This window comes from Schizosaccharomyces pombe, assembly GCF_000002945.2.
Source record: "Schizosaccharomyces pombe strain 972h- genome assembly, chromosome: II".
NCBI classification, from domain to species: Eukaryota; Fungi; Ascomycota; class Schizosaccharomycetes; order Schizosaccharomycetales; family Schizosaccharomycetaceae; genus Schizosaccharomyces; species Schizosaccharomyces pombe.
This window is the reverse complement of record NC_003423.3, coordinates 1944927-1957902: the sequence shown is the minus strand read 5'-3', so window position 1 is coordinate 1957902 and position 12976 is coordinate 1944927. Positions and strand designations below refer to the sequence as shown.

Here is a 12976-nt window from a genome sequence, read left to right as displayed (position 1 = left end):
TAATCTTATTCTTTCGTTCTTCTAATTGTAGGTAGTCAGAACGCTATATTGGCTGAGAAAATCCATTCAAATTCATCCCAACACAGAGCGATCTTGACAAACTTCGCAGCATACTTCCCAGGAATTCTTGTTAGAAAACAACTCATTTAAAAAGTGAATTCAAATTATTTATCTCATAAAATTACCGGTAGAGATAAAAAAATTAATCATACATGCAAAGTGTATTACGAAAAATGCTGTACTTCTCAGTATTGCACTAGTGTGCTTTTATATATTCCACTGACTTGAAAAATTAAACTTCCACCAACTATGTGTAGCTAACAATCTTATGTTCTAATTGATAGTTTATTAAAACTATCGTTTGGCATCTGTACAAATACAATAATATTAAATACCTTTGTTCTCAGCTCATTGGACCTTGTAATTATAAAAACTTGAAACGAGTAAATCTACTCTGTCTCCATCAAACTCTCCTTATATTTTTTTATGATGAGGATTGAGTTGAGATTAGCGATATTTAATTGTATGGCTAATTAAATGAGACTATAAAAATCTGAGATGCCGTTGAGTACGACTACTTCAAGGTGGAGTGGTTGTAATTTAGTGCATGTACATATTTTAATTTGTGTATTTTTCCTAACTTAATATTACATTGGATTATCATAATTACGTTGACGAATAGATTCATTTCTTCTCGTTTTATCCAGTCCGTCCTTTTAATACAACAAGTTTATACCAATATGCATTGCTTGCTATATTGAAACAAAGAAATTCCAAGATAAAATCCCTTAAGTTTGTAGATTTCAACAAAAAGACAATGAAAATAAAATTAAACATATGGGAAATCCACAATCTAAAATATGAGTGTTCATCTCTTTTATTAATGGGAAGATGGGACAACTCGACCCAAAGGTAATCCCACACGAACTTTCTGCCCTTGTTTGACCAAAAATTCAAAATCCGCAGGTGCTTCAAACACCAATACCACTGTACTACCAAGCTCAAAATTTCCGACCTCATCTCCACGAAGTAATGGGTGACCATGCAAAATAGAAGAAGATGAGGTGTATACAGCCTCATCAAAAGTACCTACTGGGCCTAGTTTTCCAAACTGATTCGTACATAAATCTTTATCAAATTTAATTCGGATACTGCCAACATTTGTAGCACCGACGGGTATCATACTCATAAACCCGTATTTGTATCTCCCCATCAAAGCTACTCTTTCGTTCAAGATGAAAAGATTTCCGAGTCGACGAGCCATAAAAGGAGAAACGCTAAACAGCTCTCCGGAAAAATGCCTTCTTCGTTCTACGACCCAATCAGTCGGCGAATGAAATCGATGGTAATCACCTGGTGCCAAGTAAATAACTGCGTAGTATAAACAATTCGTTTCTCTTGATCCGAACAACGTAAACTGTGATTTGGCTGCCACTTTTGTTGAGCTTAACAAATCAATATGTTGTGCGCTAGCATCTTTGACATGGCTTGGTCGTTCACCATGATCATGACCCATTAAATCTTGTAAACTGTAATGTATACCATTTAACTTGGCAAACTCCTCTTGACGAATGTGAGGGATATGATCGGGAGAGGGAATAGCATGGCTGCGCTTCAAACGAGCTAACTTCTCATCGCCCAATAGTGCATCAAGGGAATAGGTTATACCTTTTACTTGTTCAAGCTGACCTCCTTCAATAACACCATAATTCAAGATTTTCCCATCCGCAGGAATAACAATTGGGGCATCGGGATCAATTACGCGCGCTCCAGGTTTCAACTTTCTGGTGAAAAACTCGGCCAGATTTTTGTATTGGCGGACATCATCGGGGTCAGCTTCTGTCAAGTTGCAACCAAATATTTTAGAATAAAGGCCAAACGCTGGCACTCTCATCCATAGAGGAATCTCAATACGATTAACATATCCCCACCAACGCGAGAGAGTTCGTAATGGTAAAGTGGTAAGGACATAAAATTGCCATGGTCCCTCCACCTGAACGCCTTTCTTCTGATACGTTTTCTCGTGACGATCTTGAGCCCAAGCGAAGCCAGCTAATCCAACCAAGCCGATTCCTGTCAACCCATATGCTAAGCGGATGATTCCAACCCGTTTACGAGAGTTGTGTTTTCCCAAACTACTATACCTTGCAAATGCACCAAATTGAGGCTTCACATTACGATGAAATTTTAGCATGTTAGATTGTTTTTATGGAATTAAACTTTTGAATGGATTTCGGAGACCCGTTAACTTTTAAACTTCCATATGCTATTTCTTCGAATCCATGTGCTTCTCAAAGGATAGTGGTAGAAGTTAAGTCGTAGTAAACTTGGGATATCAAGTAAATATGGGAACTGTAATATGATTTAAAGTTGTTGAGTTTTCATTTTCTTTCTTTTTTTTTTTTTTAAGGAAATTAAATCAGATCCTTGACATTGTATCAGGCAATCCTACTTTGCGAAAATCGATCAAAATTAGAAGAAAGGAATATTCCTTATAGCATTGTATAAGTGCAGAAGAAACTTTCGAAGCAAGTTTGTAGAAAAATCTTAGAATAGGAGATTCTTTTCAATTACATTTCAATTTGTTTGATTATAATAACTTACGAGAAGGCGTAAATTAATTATTTTTTTTAAGCTTGTTTGATGGTTACCTAATAGAAAAAAAGCTTAATTGTAGCAAGATTTCTTATGTTCAGTTTTCAATGATTCGAAAACGGTAAAATAATGGAATGTTTACAACCGATGAGCGACTGTAAAAACTCATCAATACAAATAATAAAAGAGTTTTTGATCAAAATCCTTGCTTTACTTTGATAACGTTTCGATCAACACAAAAACCTATTTCATGAATTCGGGCATTGTTTGGAATTTTTAAGCAGCATGAATTCTGATATAGTAGAGGTAAAGTTTAGTTTTGGGTTGTGTTTTACTTTAAGGTTACGACCGTTGGTATATGTATATGGGAAATAAACAAACATTTTCACCATCAACTTTTTGTTGACTCACTGTAAACAAACAGAACCTGCTAATAGCATACTGCCATTTTACAACAAAAAGTTCAAGAAAACGGTTTGATTTGATTCCCAATCATTAAAGAGTAAAAGCAATTGTATTGACTGATACTTGCCTACCTAAGAGCTTGGTTGAAACAATTAAAGCGACCGTTTCAGCAACGAGAACCAATTCAAACATGAACTCTAACAACAAAAGAGTTGCGCTTCAAGAAATAAGCAATTATGTTTCCAAATCATTGAACGTAAAAGGCTGGGTGAACGCACAGGTACGAGAAATATCCCTTCAAAATGGGTGTAGCCCATCAGATAAACATTTTCCGTCACAGAGCTGGCATGGAATTAGTTCAATTGAAGAGTCGCAAATACAAAAGGACTATGATAGTTTTTTAGCGTCACCTTTAGAGGAAGAGATAGTCTTTACGGAGAAACAGCTTTTGGTAGATTTGGATGTTTGCTCGATCAGTAACGTTCAAAGTCCTAATTGCAGTGTTTCGGAATTTGGCATAGCGATTGAAGAATCAAATGACAATTGTGCAGAGGAGGATGAAGAGGAGGAATTACAGATGAGATATTCAGCAGATGAATCGGTGTCTGTGGAATACGCAAAAGAAATCCTATCGCACATGGAGAAATTGGAGGTATGAAAAAAATGGGAAGAAAAGGGGGAAGGAAAACAAGAAGATGAAGGAGTTGAAGAAGTTTTTATTTATTAACATTTTTTAGATTCGATTTATGCCTGATTACCGACATATGTCGGCTCAACCATATTATGTTACAGAGATGAGGGCTAGTGTGATCAATTGGATTGTGGGGGTGCATACATGTATAAACCTGCTTCCAGAATCCTTATTCCTATCGATCAATGTATTGGATAGATTTCTATCTCTACAAAATGTGCCAGCATCGAAAATGAAACTTTGCGGCGCAACGGCGCTGTTTATTGCTTGCAAGTATGAAGAGATCCATCCTCCTACAGTGAAAGATTTGGAAATAGTGTTGGAGGGAGAATGGATAGGAGAAGATATTTGCGGAATGGAAAAGTATATGCTTATGGTTCTTCAATATCAACTTGGGTGGCCGGGGCCAGTATCGTTTTTGAGGCTATTGACGATTGTCAACAAATGGGAGTCGCAGCTGCGAATAATGATAAAATATTTTCTTGAAGTATCGCTAGTGGAACAAAGATTTTCAAGTCTAAGGGCGAGTCAATTGGTAGCGACATGCGCCTACACCGGCCAATCTATATTGCAAGAGGAAAACTGGAGCAATACGTTGCCTCAAATTACGGGATATGATTATATGAGTTTAGTTTCGTATGTGCATCTACTGTTGAAATGTCTAGAAAATCCGTTTGATCACCACTATGCGATCTATTCAAAGTATGCAACACCGTATTTCCATGGGATTAGTCGACAAGTGCATGACTGGATTGCGACAAATACGAACTTGATGGCGATGGATGGTAGTTGAGGGGGGGGGGGAAGAGAAAAAGGAGGGAAAAGAGAGAGAAGAAGAAGTAAGATGTAGGAAATTTAATGAAAGATAGATATGAAGAGGATGAGAGAGAGAGAGAGAGAGAGAGAGAGAGAGGGAAGTGTAGGAAAATAGAGAAAAAAGAAGAGTAGTAGTAAAAGTAGAAGAGTAAGAGTAGGAGAAAAAAAATTACACGAGAGAGTAAAGACTGGGGTTATAGAAGTGAAAAGGGAGACGAACGACTTGATATGGACTTTTGTGAAAGAAGCTCGAATTAAGGTGTATCGCTAAGTAAGAAGGTTTGTAAAAAGCGAGGGAGGGTGGGACGGAATAGAGAAGCGAAGGGTCAAGTTGATGTCGAGAGGTTGGTAGTGCGGTAGATGTCGCTAATAAAGGTTTGTGAGAAGGAGAAGAGGAATCGCTACCAAGTACCTTTTATTAAAGGAGTGCCTTAGAATACAGTAAAAGAAAATAAAAGATGAACAAGACAAGGAAAGAAAAGTACCTAAATTGAACAAGAAAAAAAGAATAAAAAGCAAAATTAAATTAAAAAAAAAAAGAAATAAAGAAAATAAAAAAAAGAAATATTATTATTGTTATTATTATTTTAAATTTATTTTATTTTTATTTATTTGTTTTTTTTTTTTAGTAAGGGTATATATTTTATTAATAATAATTTTTACCTAGTGGTCCTATCTATATCTTGTTGTTGTGTGTATCTAGATGTCTATGCTACCAAAAATCTGTAACCTAATTTGTCTTATCTGATAATATGCTCTATGATACTATGAATAGCCATATCAGCTCATGAATATAGGAATCCTTGGAGCAGTCATTTGATGAAACGAGCAGTTCTTTTGAAAGATGCTTATCAACGTATTTGGGCGTAAATAGAAAAAGTTTGGGTTGTAACATTTGTTGAGTTAAATACATTTGAAATGTTTCAGAGAGTATGCAGACGGAATTGTTGTTGCTGAACATTGGCAAACACATTGATTTGCAAACATCATCGACGTAGCATTTCCCCGGTTTCCCTGTCTCCAAGGGCTCGTCATCATTGCGTCGTTTGCAATAAGCGCAAGCCAACGTGGGGAAACATAGCACAGAGGGGAGAAACAAAGTGCGATAAGTTTAGTTTTCGTAGTGGAGCGAGATGCAAGGAGTGCTTAGGAATGAGAGAAGAGAAGAGAGAAGAGAGTAAAGAGTAAAAGGATGTAAGGGTGTGAAGATGAGAGCATTTGATAAACAAAGGAAAGAAAAAGAGAATAGTCGAGTAGAATGGATGTAGAATAAAATATAATGCAATAAAATAAAATAAAATAAGAACAAAATAAAAATAAAATAAAATACAATACAATACAATACAATAATCATGAATTTTCATCTTCTTGGAATGAAACCATATCTTTTCCTCTTTTCCTCTTTTTCTCTCTTCCTCCTTTCCTTTCCTCTCCCCTTTCTCTTTTTGCATTTGCGAGTTGCATCGAAGCGACCCGCTCCATTTCGTAATTCCCGTTTCCATCGACGTAATGCACGTCGTAATTCCACCACCAAGAGAAAGCAAATGATGGAAAAGTCCAACACAAACACCGACTGGAGGAGTCAAACTCACGACAACCAGCATGAACAAACAAACCACACCGAAAATACAGACAATTCGATGTCAAAGGGCCAGGCTGATGGCTGAGTTGCGACCGACGTAGAGGAAATCAACCGAATAGCAAAAGAGGTAGAAAAGAAAGGAGAGATGAAAAACAAACGCAATATTATCAAACAATCACAATTCATCATGTAAACAATAAGAAGAAAAAAAGAAAAGATGGCAAAAAAGAAAAGAAAAGATGGTTTCAACATTTCACTTTTCTATTTACTATAAACTTCAATTCATTCTTACATTCCAACATTTATTCATTCCTTCTTTTCTTCATTCATACCTTTTCTCCATTCTCTCACTCTCACTCTCACTGCCCTTCTCTTCTCTCTCTCTACTCCACAGCGTCATCCTTTCCTCATCCTTTTCCCTTTCCATCCTTCAACTTAATTACTGGTAGGGTCGGTGACGTTTGTTTCAATTTGGCTCGTGGATGGCGACGTATTTGGGCATTGGAATGGCATGCCTATTGCTACGCTCACACTCACCATGCCATTCTGCAATGAAGAACGTGACGTAGATTGGAAAAAAAGTATTGAATCGCTCGAGTTGGGCGTGATGTAAGGCATTGACTCATTTACTATATATTGATGGGTTCGCTCGTCCTTCTCTTCTCACATATAACAATTACGAAAGAAAAAAGATTAAAAAAAAGATTCGCTTCTTGTTTGCTTTTATCCCATCTTATTCAAACGACTCTTATTTACTCGATTCATTTGATTTGATTTGATTACTCTCTTGTCTATAGTACATTTCTACCTCAATTTGTACTAAACGATTTCTCATACTCTTATACTATACTATACTATACTATTTTAATTTTTCTTTTTTCATTCAGCCCTCATAACACGACTATTCTTCTACCCTCTACTACATAGTCTTGTTATAATTCTCTCCTATACATAAAAGTCATAGTCAAAAAGTTTGCACCCCCTCGCCTTTTTTTGTCTTTGTCTTTTTATTTTATTTTTTTACTAGTCTTAACATACTACTATTGTTACTAGTACTTCTACTGACTGACTGAGTGAATTTTTGTATTTATTCAATTCTTCCTCGTTTCCTTCCTTGATTTACTGTTTGTACCCCTAAAAAAAACACATTTTCATCTCCTTTTTTTTGTGTTCAAGGTCTCTGTGATTGATACTCTCTATATCTAATTTCTCTTATTATTTATATTATATATCAATTACACACATTCTATCTATCTATATATATATATATATAATATATATTGATATATAACCCGATTTATTATCAATATTAATTATTTGTTTGTTACGTTTGTTTTTTAACGACTCTTTTCTTTTTTACGACTCTCGACAAGTTTTCGATTTCTCTTTCCCCCAAGTGATCTCTCTTGTCTCTACGTTTCAATTGTTTTAACGAACTTGTTATTTATTTATTTATTTAACTCTTTATCACGTTTTTAACGCTTTTACGTTTAAAAATCCCCTTCTTATTTATCAACAACACTTTTGATTCTCTTACATTCTTCTATTCTTCATCATCATGGTTGGAACTATTAACGAATCAATGCAAAACATGAAAATCGGCGCTAAGGAAACCGCCCAATCTGCTAAACAGGGCATAAAGAATGCCGGTCAATCTAGCAGCAAAACCGCTAGAGATGTTATGGGCAATCCCGTTCCCGGTAGCTACACCGCCGGCAACACCGCTAATGACGGCGACAGTAGCTATGCCTCTAGCAAAAACCTTCTGGCAATGCCGACATTGGCGCTACCTCTTCAGAGCGTACTGCCTACGCCGCTCCTCAACGTGCCGCCGTCGACACTTCCAACGTCTCTCCTCCCAGCACTCAAACCGGTGGCTACGCCTCTAAAGACACTACTTCCACTTACGAGGGCGCTCAACCCCTTTCCTCCCAATCTAGCCGTTCCTCCAACTATACCAACGTCAAGATCACCGCTACCCAAAACAACGTGGATGCCTTGACCGGTGCTCCCATCCGTATCGTCACCACCACCAATGCCCGCATCCAACCCGACGAAAAGACCCTCCAAGACTTGCTCGAACAAAGACAGGTCGCTCTTCGTGAGGCCCGTGAAGCTGAGGAGGAGCTTCAACGTGCCCGCCAATACAACGACCGCTCCACCTCGGAGGCCCTCGAGCTTGAGGCCCGTGCCAAGAAGGCTGCTCAAGACGCCGAACTCGCTTCTGAGCGTGCTCGCGAAGCCCAGTCCTCCATTGAGCGTAGCGCCTCTCTTCGCGAAAAGCAAGCTCGTGAGGAGGCCGAACGTGCGGCTACCGCCTTGCGCGAGGCCGAGTTGAAGCACCGTTTGGCTCAAGCCAATGCCGATGTCGATGTTGCCAACTCCAAGCTCGACATTGCTTTGAAGAACGAGGCGGCTTGGAAGGCTGAGAGAGAGAGCTCTCTTGCCCATCAAAAGGCCGTCATCGACAGTGCCCGTGCGGAATTGGAGCGTGCCAGACATGAAGCCGCTGTTGCCGATGCCACCTACAAGAAGGAGCACTACGAGTATAATGCCCTTGTCGCCGAGTTGGAGGAGCGCAACGACAACACCTTGCGTACCGCATCGATTCGCGAGGCCGAGGCTAGAAACCTTGAGGTGCACATGGAAGACACCTTGAAGGATGCTAGGATGAGAAGCCGCAATGCCACTGAGCAGGTCGAAGTGGTGAAGCGCGAGATTAACTCGGAAATCGACGTTTACAGAAGCAGCGTCGAAAAGACCAAGGCCGAGCTTGCTAGCTATCAAAAGGGTCTTCCCTCTCAAAAGGAGGCTTGCGATCGCGAATTGGACGATGCCACTCGCGCACTCCAGGCCGCTTCAAGATCGCTTCAACGCCGCCAAGTTGAGAGTGAACCAGTTTGACGTTGATTCTCGTCAACAGCTCGCCATGCTCACCAAGAAGGTCCGTGACGCTGAGGATGCCGAAGAGAAGTATCGCATCAGCTGTCATCAACGTGAAGAGGAAATCACTCGTTGTGCCACTCAAGCCTATGATGCCGTCAAGGCCGCTGAGAAGCGCAATGAAACCATTGCCGAGGCTGCTAGAGCTAAGGAAAATGAGGCCAAGGACTTGTATAGCAAGGCCGAAAGCATCACTCAAGACCTTAACGCTAAACGCTCTCATCCTCCTCAACCCGCCAACCTCGACTATAGCTCTGCCATTCAACGGGCACAGGAGCGTTTGACTCTCGAGGAAAGCAAATTGACTGACTTGCGCACTGCCGAGCCATCCCAGTATGTCAACGACGTAGAGGTTGCACGCAGAGCCCTACGCGATGCTCAAGCTGAACAAAGCAAGGTGGAGAGCGAGTACAACAGTGTTAAGGGTAGCAAATTGTATACCACCGAACCCGTTCATCCACACGCCGTTACCACTAATGAACCTACTGATGTTAGTACTAAGAGCAAGTCCGCCGCCTATCACTATCCTGCCACCACTGAGACTGTTTCAAGCAAAGCAGCCCGCTCTGCCACCACTCCTGCTTATGTTGGCGGTGCCACTAAAACTCCTAGTACGACAAAGGCTGTTGAATCTACTCCCAGCACCTTGCCTACTTCAGCTTCCACAAATGCTGCTGCTACTACTACCACTAAAAAGCCCAAGGCTGCCAAATCTACTGCTGTACGTGATGATGTTTCTTCTGCTTCTTCGGATAGCGACAAGGGTACCACCGGTTTGGGCAAATCTGAAAGCAAAAGTTCCCGCAAGGAACGTAGAAGCAGCACCAGCAGCGGTCATGGCTTGATGAACAATGTTCGTCATGCCTTGGGTATGTCCAACAAGTAAAGGGAATACTTGCAATATCAAAATTTTTGGACGTAACCTTCATTATCTCGTGAATCCGTTATGAAAAAAGGTTTTTATTGTATGGTTCTTATTTGAAAAAAAGGGACGACAACTTTTTGAGGGGAAAGTTGTCATCCTTTAAAGGTTGGTTCTTTATGATGGAAAGTACTGCGAATTGTTCGTAATTTATTAATGAGATTCTTTGTTTATACGAGTAAAGAAATTGAATGCGATGGATATAGAAAATGTAATGTAGCTTTAGTTTTAAGTAGTTTGATTGTCTGTGGTGGGTTGTATATGCTTGCTTTGGCCTTGCTAGATAATCAAAACAAGAAACAATATAAAATGTACAATAGAACTAACAGGTAAAAATAAATGTACAAAAAATAAATGATTTGAATTTTCTCGTACGAACATGTAAACAATTGAAAAAGACAAACAATCGAGACTTAGAAATACAATTGAAAATAAATAGACAGAGCAAGACAAACAGAGGTTATTCTTAATAAAATAGAGCAAATCTAGCACAATCCCCAATCCACCACGTCAAACAAGCTGTATGCTCACTTCAAATAGAAAGCTTTGAAAATCTTATGCGGTGAATCTTGTTCACTCGGTCGATGTGACCGGTGAGACAGAAGACTTTTTGTTCATGGCCTCACGCATGGATTCTTCAAGTTGATCTAAACGAGTTGACATCGTTTCCACTGTTAACATAAAAAGTTATGATTAGTAAAGCAAAATCTTTCATTATAAATTAGAGAATCGTACATTTCTCAGAGAATTGCTTTTGTAGGGTCTCAAAGTCGCCAGACTATAAAAATCTGTTAGAATGATTAACTAAGCACAATTCTTCTTCTTACAATATCCTCCAATAACTTATCAGTCTAAAAGTAAACAAGGTTAGATCATTAAAAAAAAAGAAAGACTAATCTTAAACGCACCAAAGTCGTGATCGCAGATGTGGATTGAGGATTTTTAGAATTCCCTCTAACAGACGCAGACATTGTAACCGAAAACCTTTTTTTTAATATGTATAGATGCTTCCTTCAGGTAATAAGAACTCACTTGTGAATACAATAGTTGGTATTTGGAAGAGAAATGGAAGAAGTAGGTAAAATAGTTGATGGAACTCAGCTAGGAACCTCTGCGTAATGTTATTTACCTACACATAATTATTTTTATTATTTTACCAAGTGTATTTATTGTCTTATCGAGTACATGTGGAAAAGTCGTAGAAGGAGAATTCAGGCCCTTGGAGTGGCCTTTTTTTTATAACTTAATGATGATTTTATTTTTAATTAAACGAATTAAAAAAATTACTCATAATATCCTTGTATGGATGACTTTGAGCCGCATGTTTGAACCCTATATATATGGCGTTCCACGATGGCTCTGAAAGGTAAGTTTGTTCATCTTTAACCGTTTTCTACTAAGCGTTTTTTATTCCTAGTCACTAAAAAGTAGATGTCTCAAAGATGGTACAACACTATGGCTTTTTATAATCATTTACTGATACAGTCAATATCTTTATCTTAGACTGTTGCAATTTGGGCCTAGTACCAACTGGTCTTACCCATCCACTCCACCAAACGCATGGGTGAGTGAGTTTTTAAAAAAGCCATTATAGAATTGTTGAAAGTATATCTAAATGAATGAAAAATGACTCAAAATCATAACATCCCGACTGCTATTCAGATTCAAAACCCTATAAATAATAATGTCTCTGTAACTATTAGTGATCAGTTACCAAAACCGAGTGCGAATAATCCCAACTTGTTAAGCGTGGATACTCGCCCTACCCACAGAAAAGGCCATCATCACAAACATTCGCTTTCGCATCAATATTTCTTACCACCCAAGAATCGACAGCCGTTAGAGATACCTGCCAGTTATCCCATTCCTACTTTTAAAGAAACATTCGCAATCCTTACTTTTCCTCAAAAACTAAAATTGACAAGCTCAATCCTATTCTTTTTGGTCGCCGTAGGGGTATTACTCTCGGGGGATGCTACTATCCTACTCACTTTATCTTGCTCTTTAATCGTAGAAGGTGTTTTAATCATTATCAACGTTTGGCGTGAAACATTGGATTCGTTCCTCGTCTGGCGACACACGTGTTTACGTTACCCATTTGGAATGCAACAAATGGAATTACTTGTTGATTTTTCCTTCTCAATCCTCTTAATCTTCCTCGGCATGAACCTCCTAAAAGAGCCTGCCGAACATGCTATAGAAGATTGGGGTAATCTCCATCATGCTGGCGATCATGAAGAAGAGACTGTACACATTCATTTAACCATTTCATTGTTTGCTTCGGCTATAATATCGGGATTTGCATTATTGTTGGATCACCCTAGTGCTCACATACGAGAACTCAATTCTCGCTTTTTCCATGGACTCACATTAGTACCTTCACTCATCCTCGTGTTGCTGTTAAGTCTTGGTTATCAAGTTGGTTCATTTCTCAGCCATTTGCTTTCCTTAACTATTGCTGTTACTGCCCTGGTGAATGGGTTCTCCATTGCCAAATCGCTTGCCTTAATGCTCTTGTTGACATACTCTAATAAAGAAAAGGTCTTTGAATGCGTCTCCCTTATAAAAGAGGATACACGAATTGACCAACTTAATTATGCTGCCATTTGGCAACCTCATTATAATACTTGTATTGCTAATATTGGCTTAACCGTTTCAGGAGGTGAACGAGAGCAGGCAGCAGTTCGTGAAGATATTATAAGGATTATACAAAAAACAGTAGGAAGCATATTTGGTGCTGGTGTTCAACCCAAATGGGAAATATCAGTAGATATCCAGAGAGCCTAATCGTTTTTTCCTATCTTACAACCAACCGTGTTTGTAACTCACTCGTTATATTTTTATTATCATTTAATGCATGCATATTTTATCAACATATGACATTATCCACCTTTGCGGAACTTTCGCTGTCTCGAACAGTTTGGATTCATAATCTAATAAATGCCATCCATATTTACTATAGAATTACCAACACCTTTTTCATTCTTTCCTTTAATTTATACCGCTTATTACAAATTATAAG

General features: G+C 38.7%; 6 protein-coding genes, 6 long non-coding RNA genes and 1 other non-coding gene across 13 annotated transcripts; 7 read left to right on the top strand and 6 right to left on the bottom strand.

The window, feature by feature from the left end:
- The first annotated feature begins 453 nt into the window (after positions 1-453).
- On the top strand, positions 454-617 carry snR36. The gene has a single exon (NR_197146.1). It is a non-coding gene; the product is annotated as a box H/ACA small nucleolar RNA snR36 (small nucleolar RNA).
- On the bottom strand, positions 532-2313 carry psd1 (phosphatidylserine decarboxylase Psd1). The gene has a single exon (NM_001021700.4). It carries the CDS (start codon positions 2192-2194, stop codon positions 881-883), a length of 1314 nt encoding a protein of 437 aa, NP_595799.2. The 5' UTR covers positions 2195-2313; the 3' UTR covers positions 532-880.
- Positions 2314-2413: 100 nt separating this feature from the next.
- SPOM_SPNCRNA.5421 lies at positions 2414-2929 on the top strand. Its single transcript, NR_194776.1, has one exon. It is a non-coding gene; the product is annotated as a non-coding RNA (long non-coding RNA).
- A 261-nt stretch (positions 2930-3190) lies between these two features.
- Positions 3191-4484, top strand: rem1 (meiosis specific cyclin Rem1; the record flags this gene model as incomplete). The annotated part of the gene is made up of 2 exons (NM_001021699.3): positions 3191-3652; positions 3738-4484. The coding sequence occupies 2 exons, from the start codon at positions 3191-3193 to the stop codon at positions 4482-4484; spliced, it is 1209 nt and encodes a 402-aa protein (NP_595798.1).
- On the bottom strand, positions 3241-4865 carry SPOM_SPNCRNA.571. The gene has a single exon (NR_150942.1). It is a non-coding gene; the product is annotated as a non-coding RNA (long non-coding RNA).
- SPOM_SPNCRNA.5420 lies at positions 4607-4851 on the top strand. The gene has a single exon (NR_194775.1). It is a non-coding gene; the product is annotated as a non-coding RNA (long non-coding RNA).
- Positions 4866-5074: 209 nt separating the features above from the next.
- Positions 5075-6111, bottom strand: SPOM_SPBC16E9.20 (uncharacterized protein; the record flags this gene model as incomplete). The annotated part of the gene is made up of 1 exon (NM_001356240.2): positions 5075-6111. The coding sequence occupies one exon, from the start codon at positions 6109-6111 to the stop codon at positions 5542-5544; it is 570 nt and encodes a 189-aa protein (NP_001343156.1). The 3' UTR covers positions 5075-5541.
- Positions 5931-6781, top strand: SPOM_SPNCRNA.1480. The gene has a single exon (NR_150367.1). It is a non-coding gene; the product is annotated as a non-coding RNA (long non-coding RNA).
- Positions 6782-7647: 866 nt separating this feature from the next.
- lsd90 lies at positions 7648-9918 on the top strand (the record flags this gene model as incomplete). The annotated part of the gene is given in 3 exon segments (NM_001356239.2): positions 7648-7855; positions 7855-8949; positions 8948-9918. Coding segments are annotated over 3 exon segments (2274 nt in total).
- A 146-nt stretch (positions 9919-10064) lies between these two features.
- Positions 10065-11010, bottom strand: SPOM_SPBC16E9.15 (uncharacterized protein). The gene is made up of 4 exons (NM_001021698.3): positions 10863-11010; positions 10782-10805; positions 10690-10732; positions 10065-10625 (listed from the first exon to the last, which is right to left on the bottom strand). The coding sequence occupies exons 1-4, from the start codon at positions 10923-10925 to the stop codon at positions 10528-10530; spliced, it is 228 nt and encodes a 75-aa protein (NP_595797.1). The 5' UTR covers positions 10926-11010; the 3' UTR covers positions 10065-10527.
- A 94-nt stretch (positions 11011-11104) lies between these two features.
- SPOM_SPNCRNA.5419 lies at positions 11105-12144 on the bottom strand. The gene has a single exon (NR_194774.1). It is a non-coding gene; the product is annotated as a non-coding RNA (long non-coding RNA).
- Positions 11497-12966, top strand: zrg17 (Golgi zinc importer, CDF family, Zrg17). The gene has a single exon (NM_001021697.3). It carries the CDS (start codon positions 11581-11583, stop codon positions 12739-12741), a length of 1161 nt encoding a protein of 386 aa, NP_595796.1. The 5' UTR covers positions 11497-11580; the 3' UTR covers positions 12742-12966.
- Positions 12598-12800, bottom strand: SPOM_SPNCRNA.5418. The gene has a single exon (NR_194773.1). It is a non-coding gene; the product is annotated as a non-coding RNA (long non-coding RNA).
- Positions 12967-12976: the final 10 nt, after the last annotated feature.

Bases quoted from the DNA above. Each gene is read 5' to 3' on its own strand.
- psd1 (NM_001021700.4), bottom strand. From the start codon at position 2,194: ATGCTAAAATTTCATCGTAATGTGAAGCCTCAATTTGGTGCATTTGCA.
- SPOM_SPBC16E9.15 (NM_001021698.3), bottom strand. From the start codon at position 10,925: ATGTCTGCGTCTGTTAGAGGGAATTCTAAAAATCCTCAATCCACATCT. The intron at 10,806-10,862 runs GTGCGTTTAAGA...GTTTACTTTTAG, and splicing joins CATCTGCGATCACGACTTTG to ACTGATAAGTTATTGGAGGA. The intron at 10,733-10,781 runs GTAAGAAGAAGA...AGATTTTTATAG, and splicing joins ATAAGTTATTGGAGGATATT to TCTGGCGACTTTGAGACCCT.
- zrg17 (NM_001021697.3), top strand. From the start codon at position 11,581: ATGACTCAAAATCATAACATCCCGACTGCTATTCAGATTCAAAACCCT.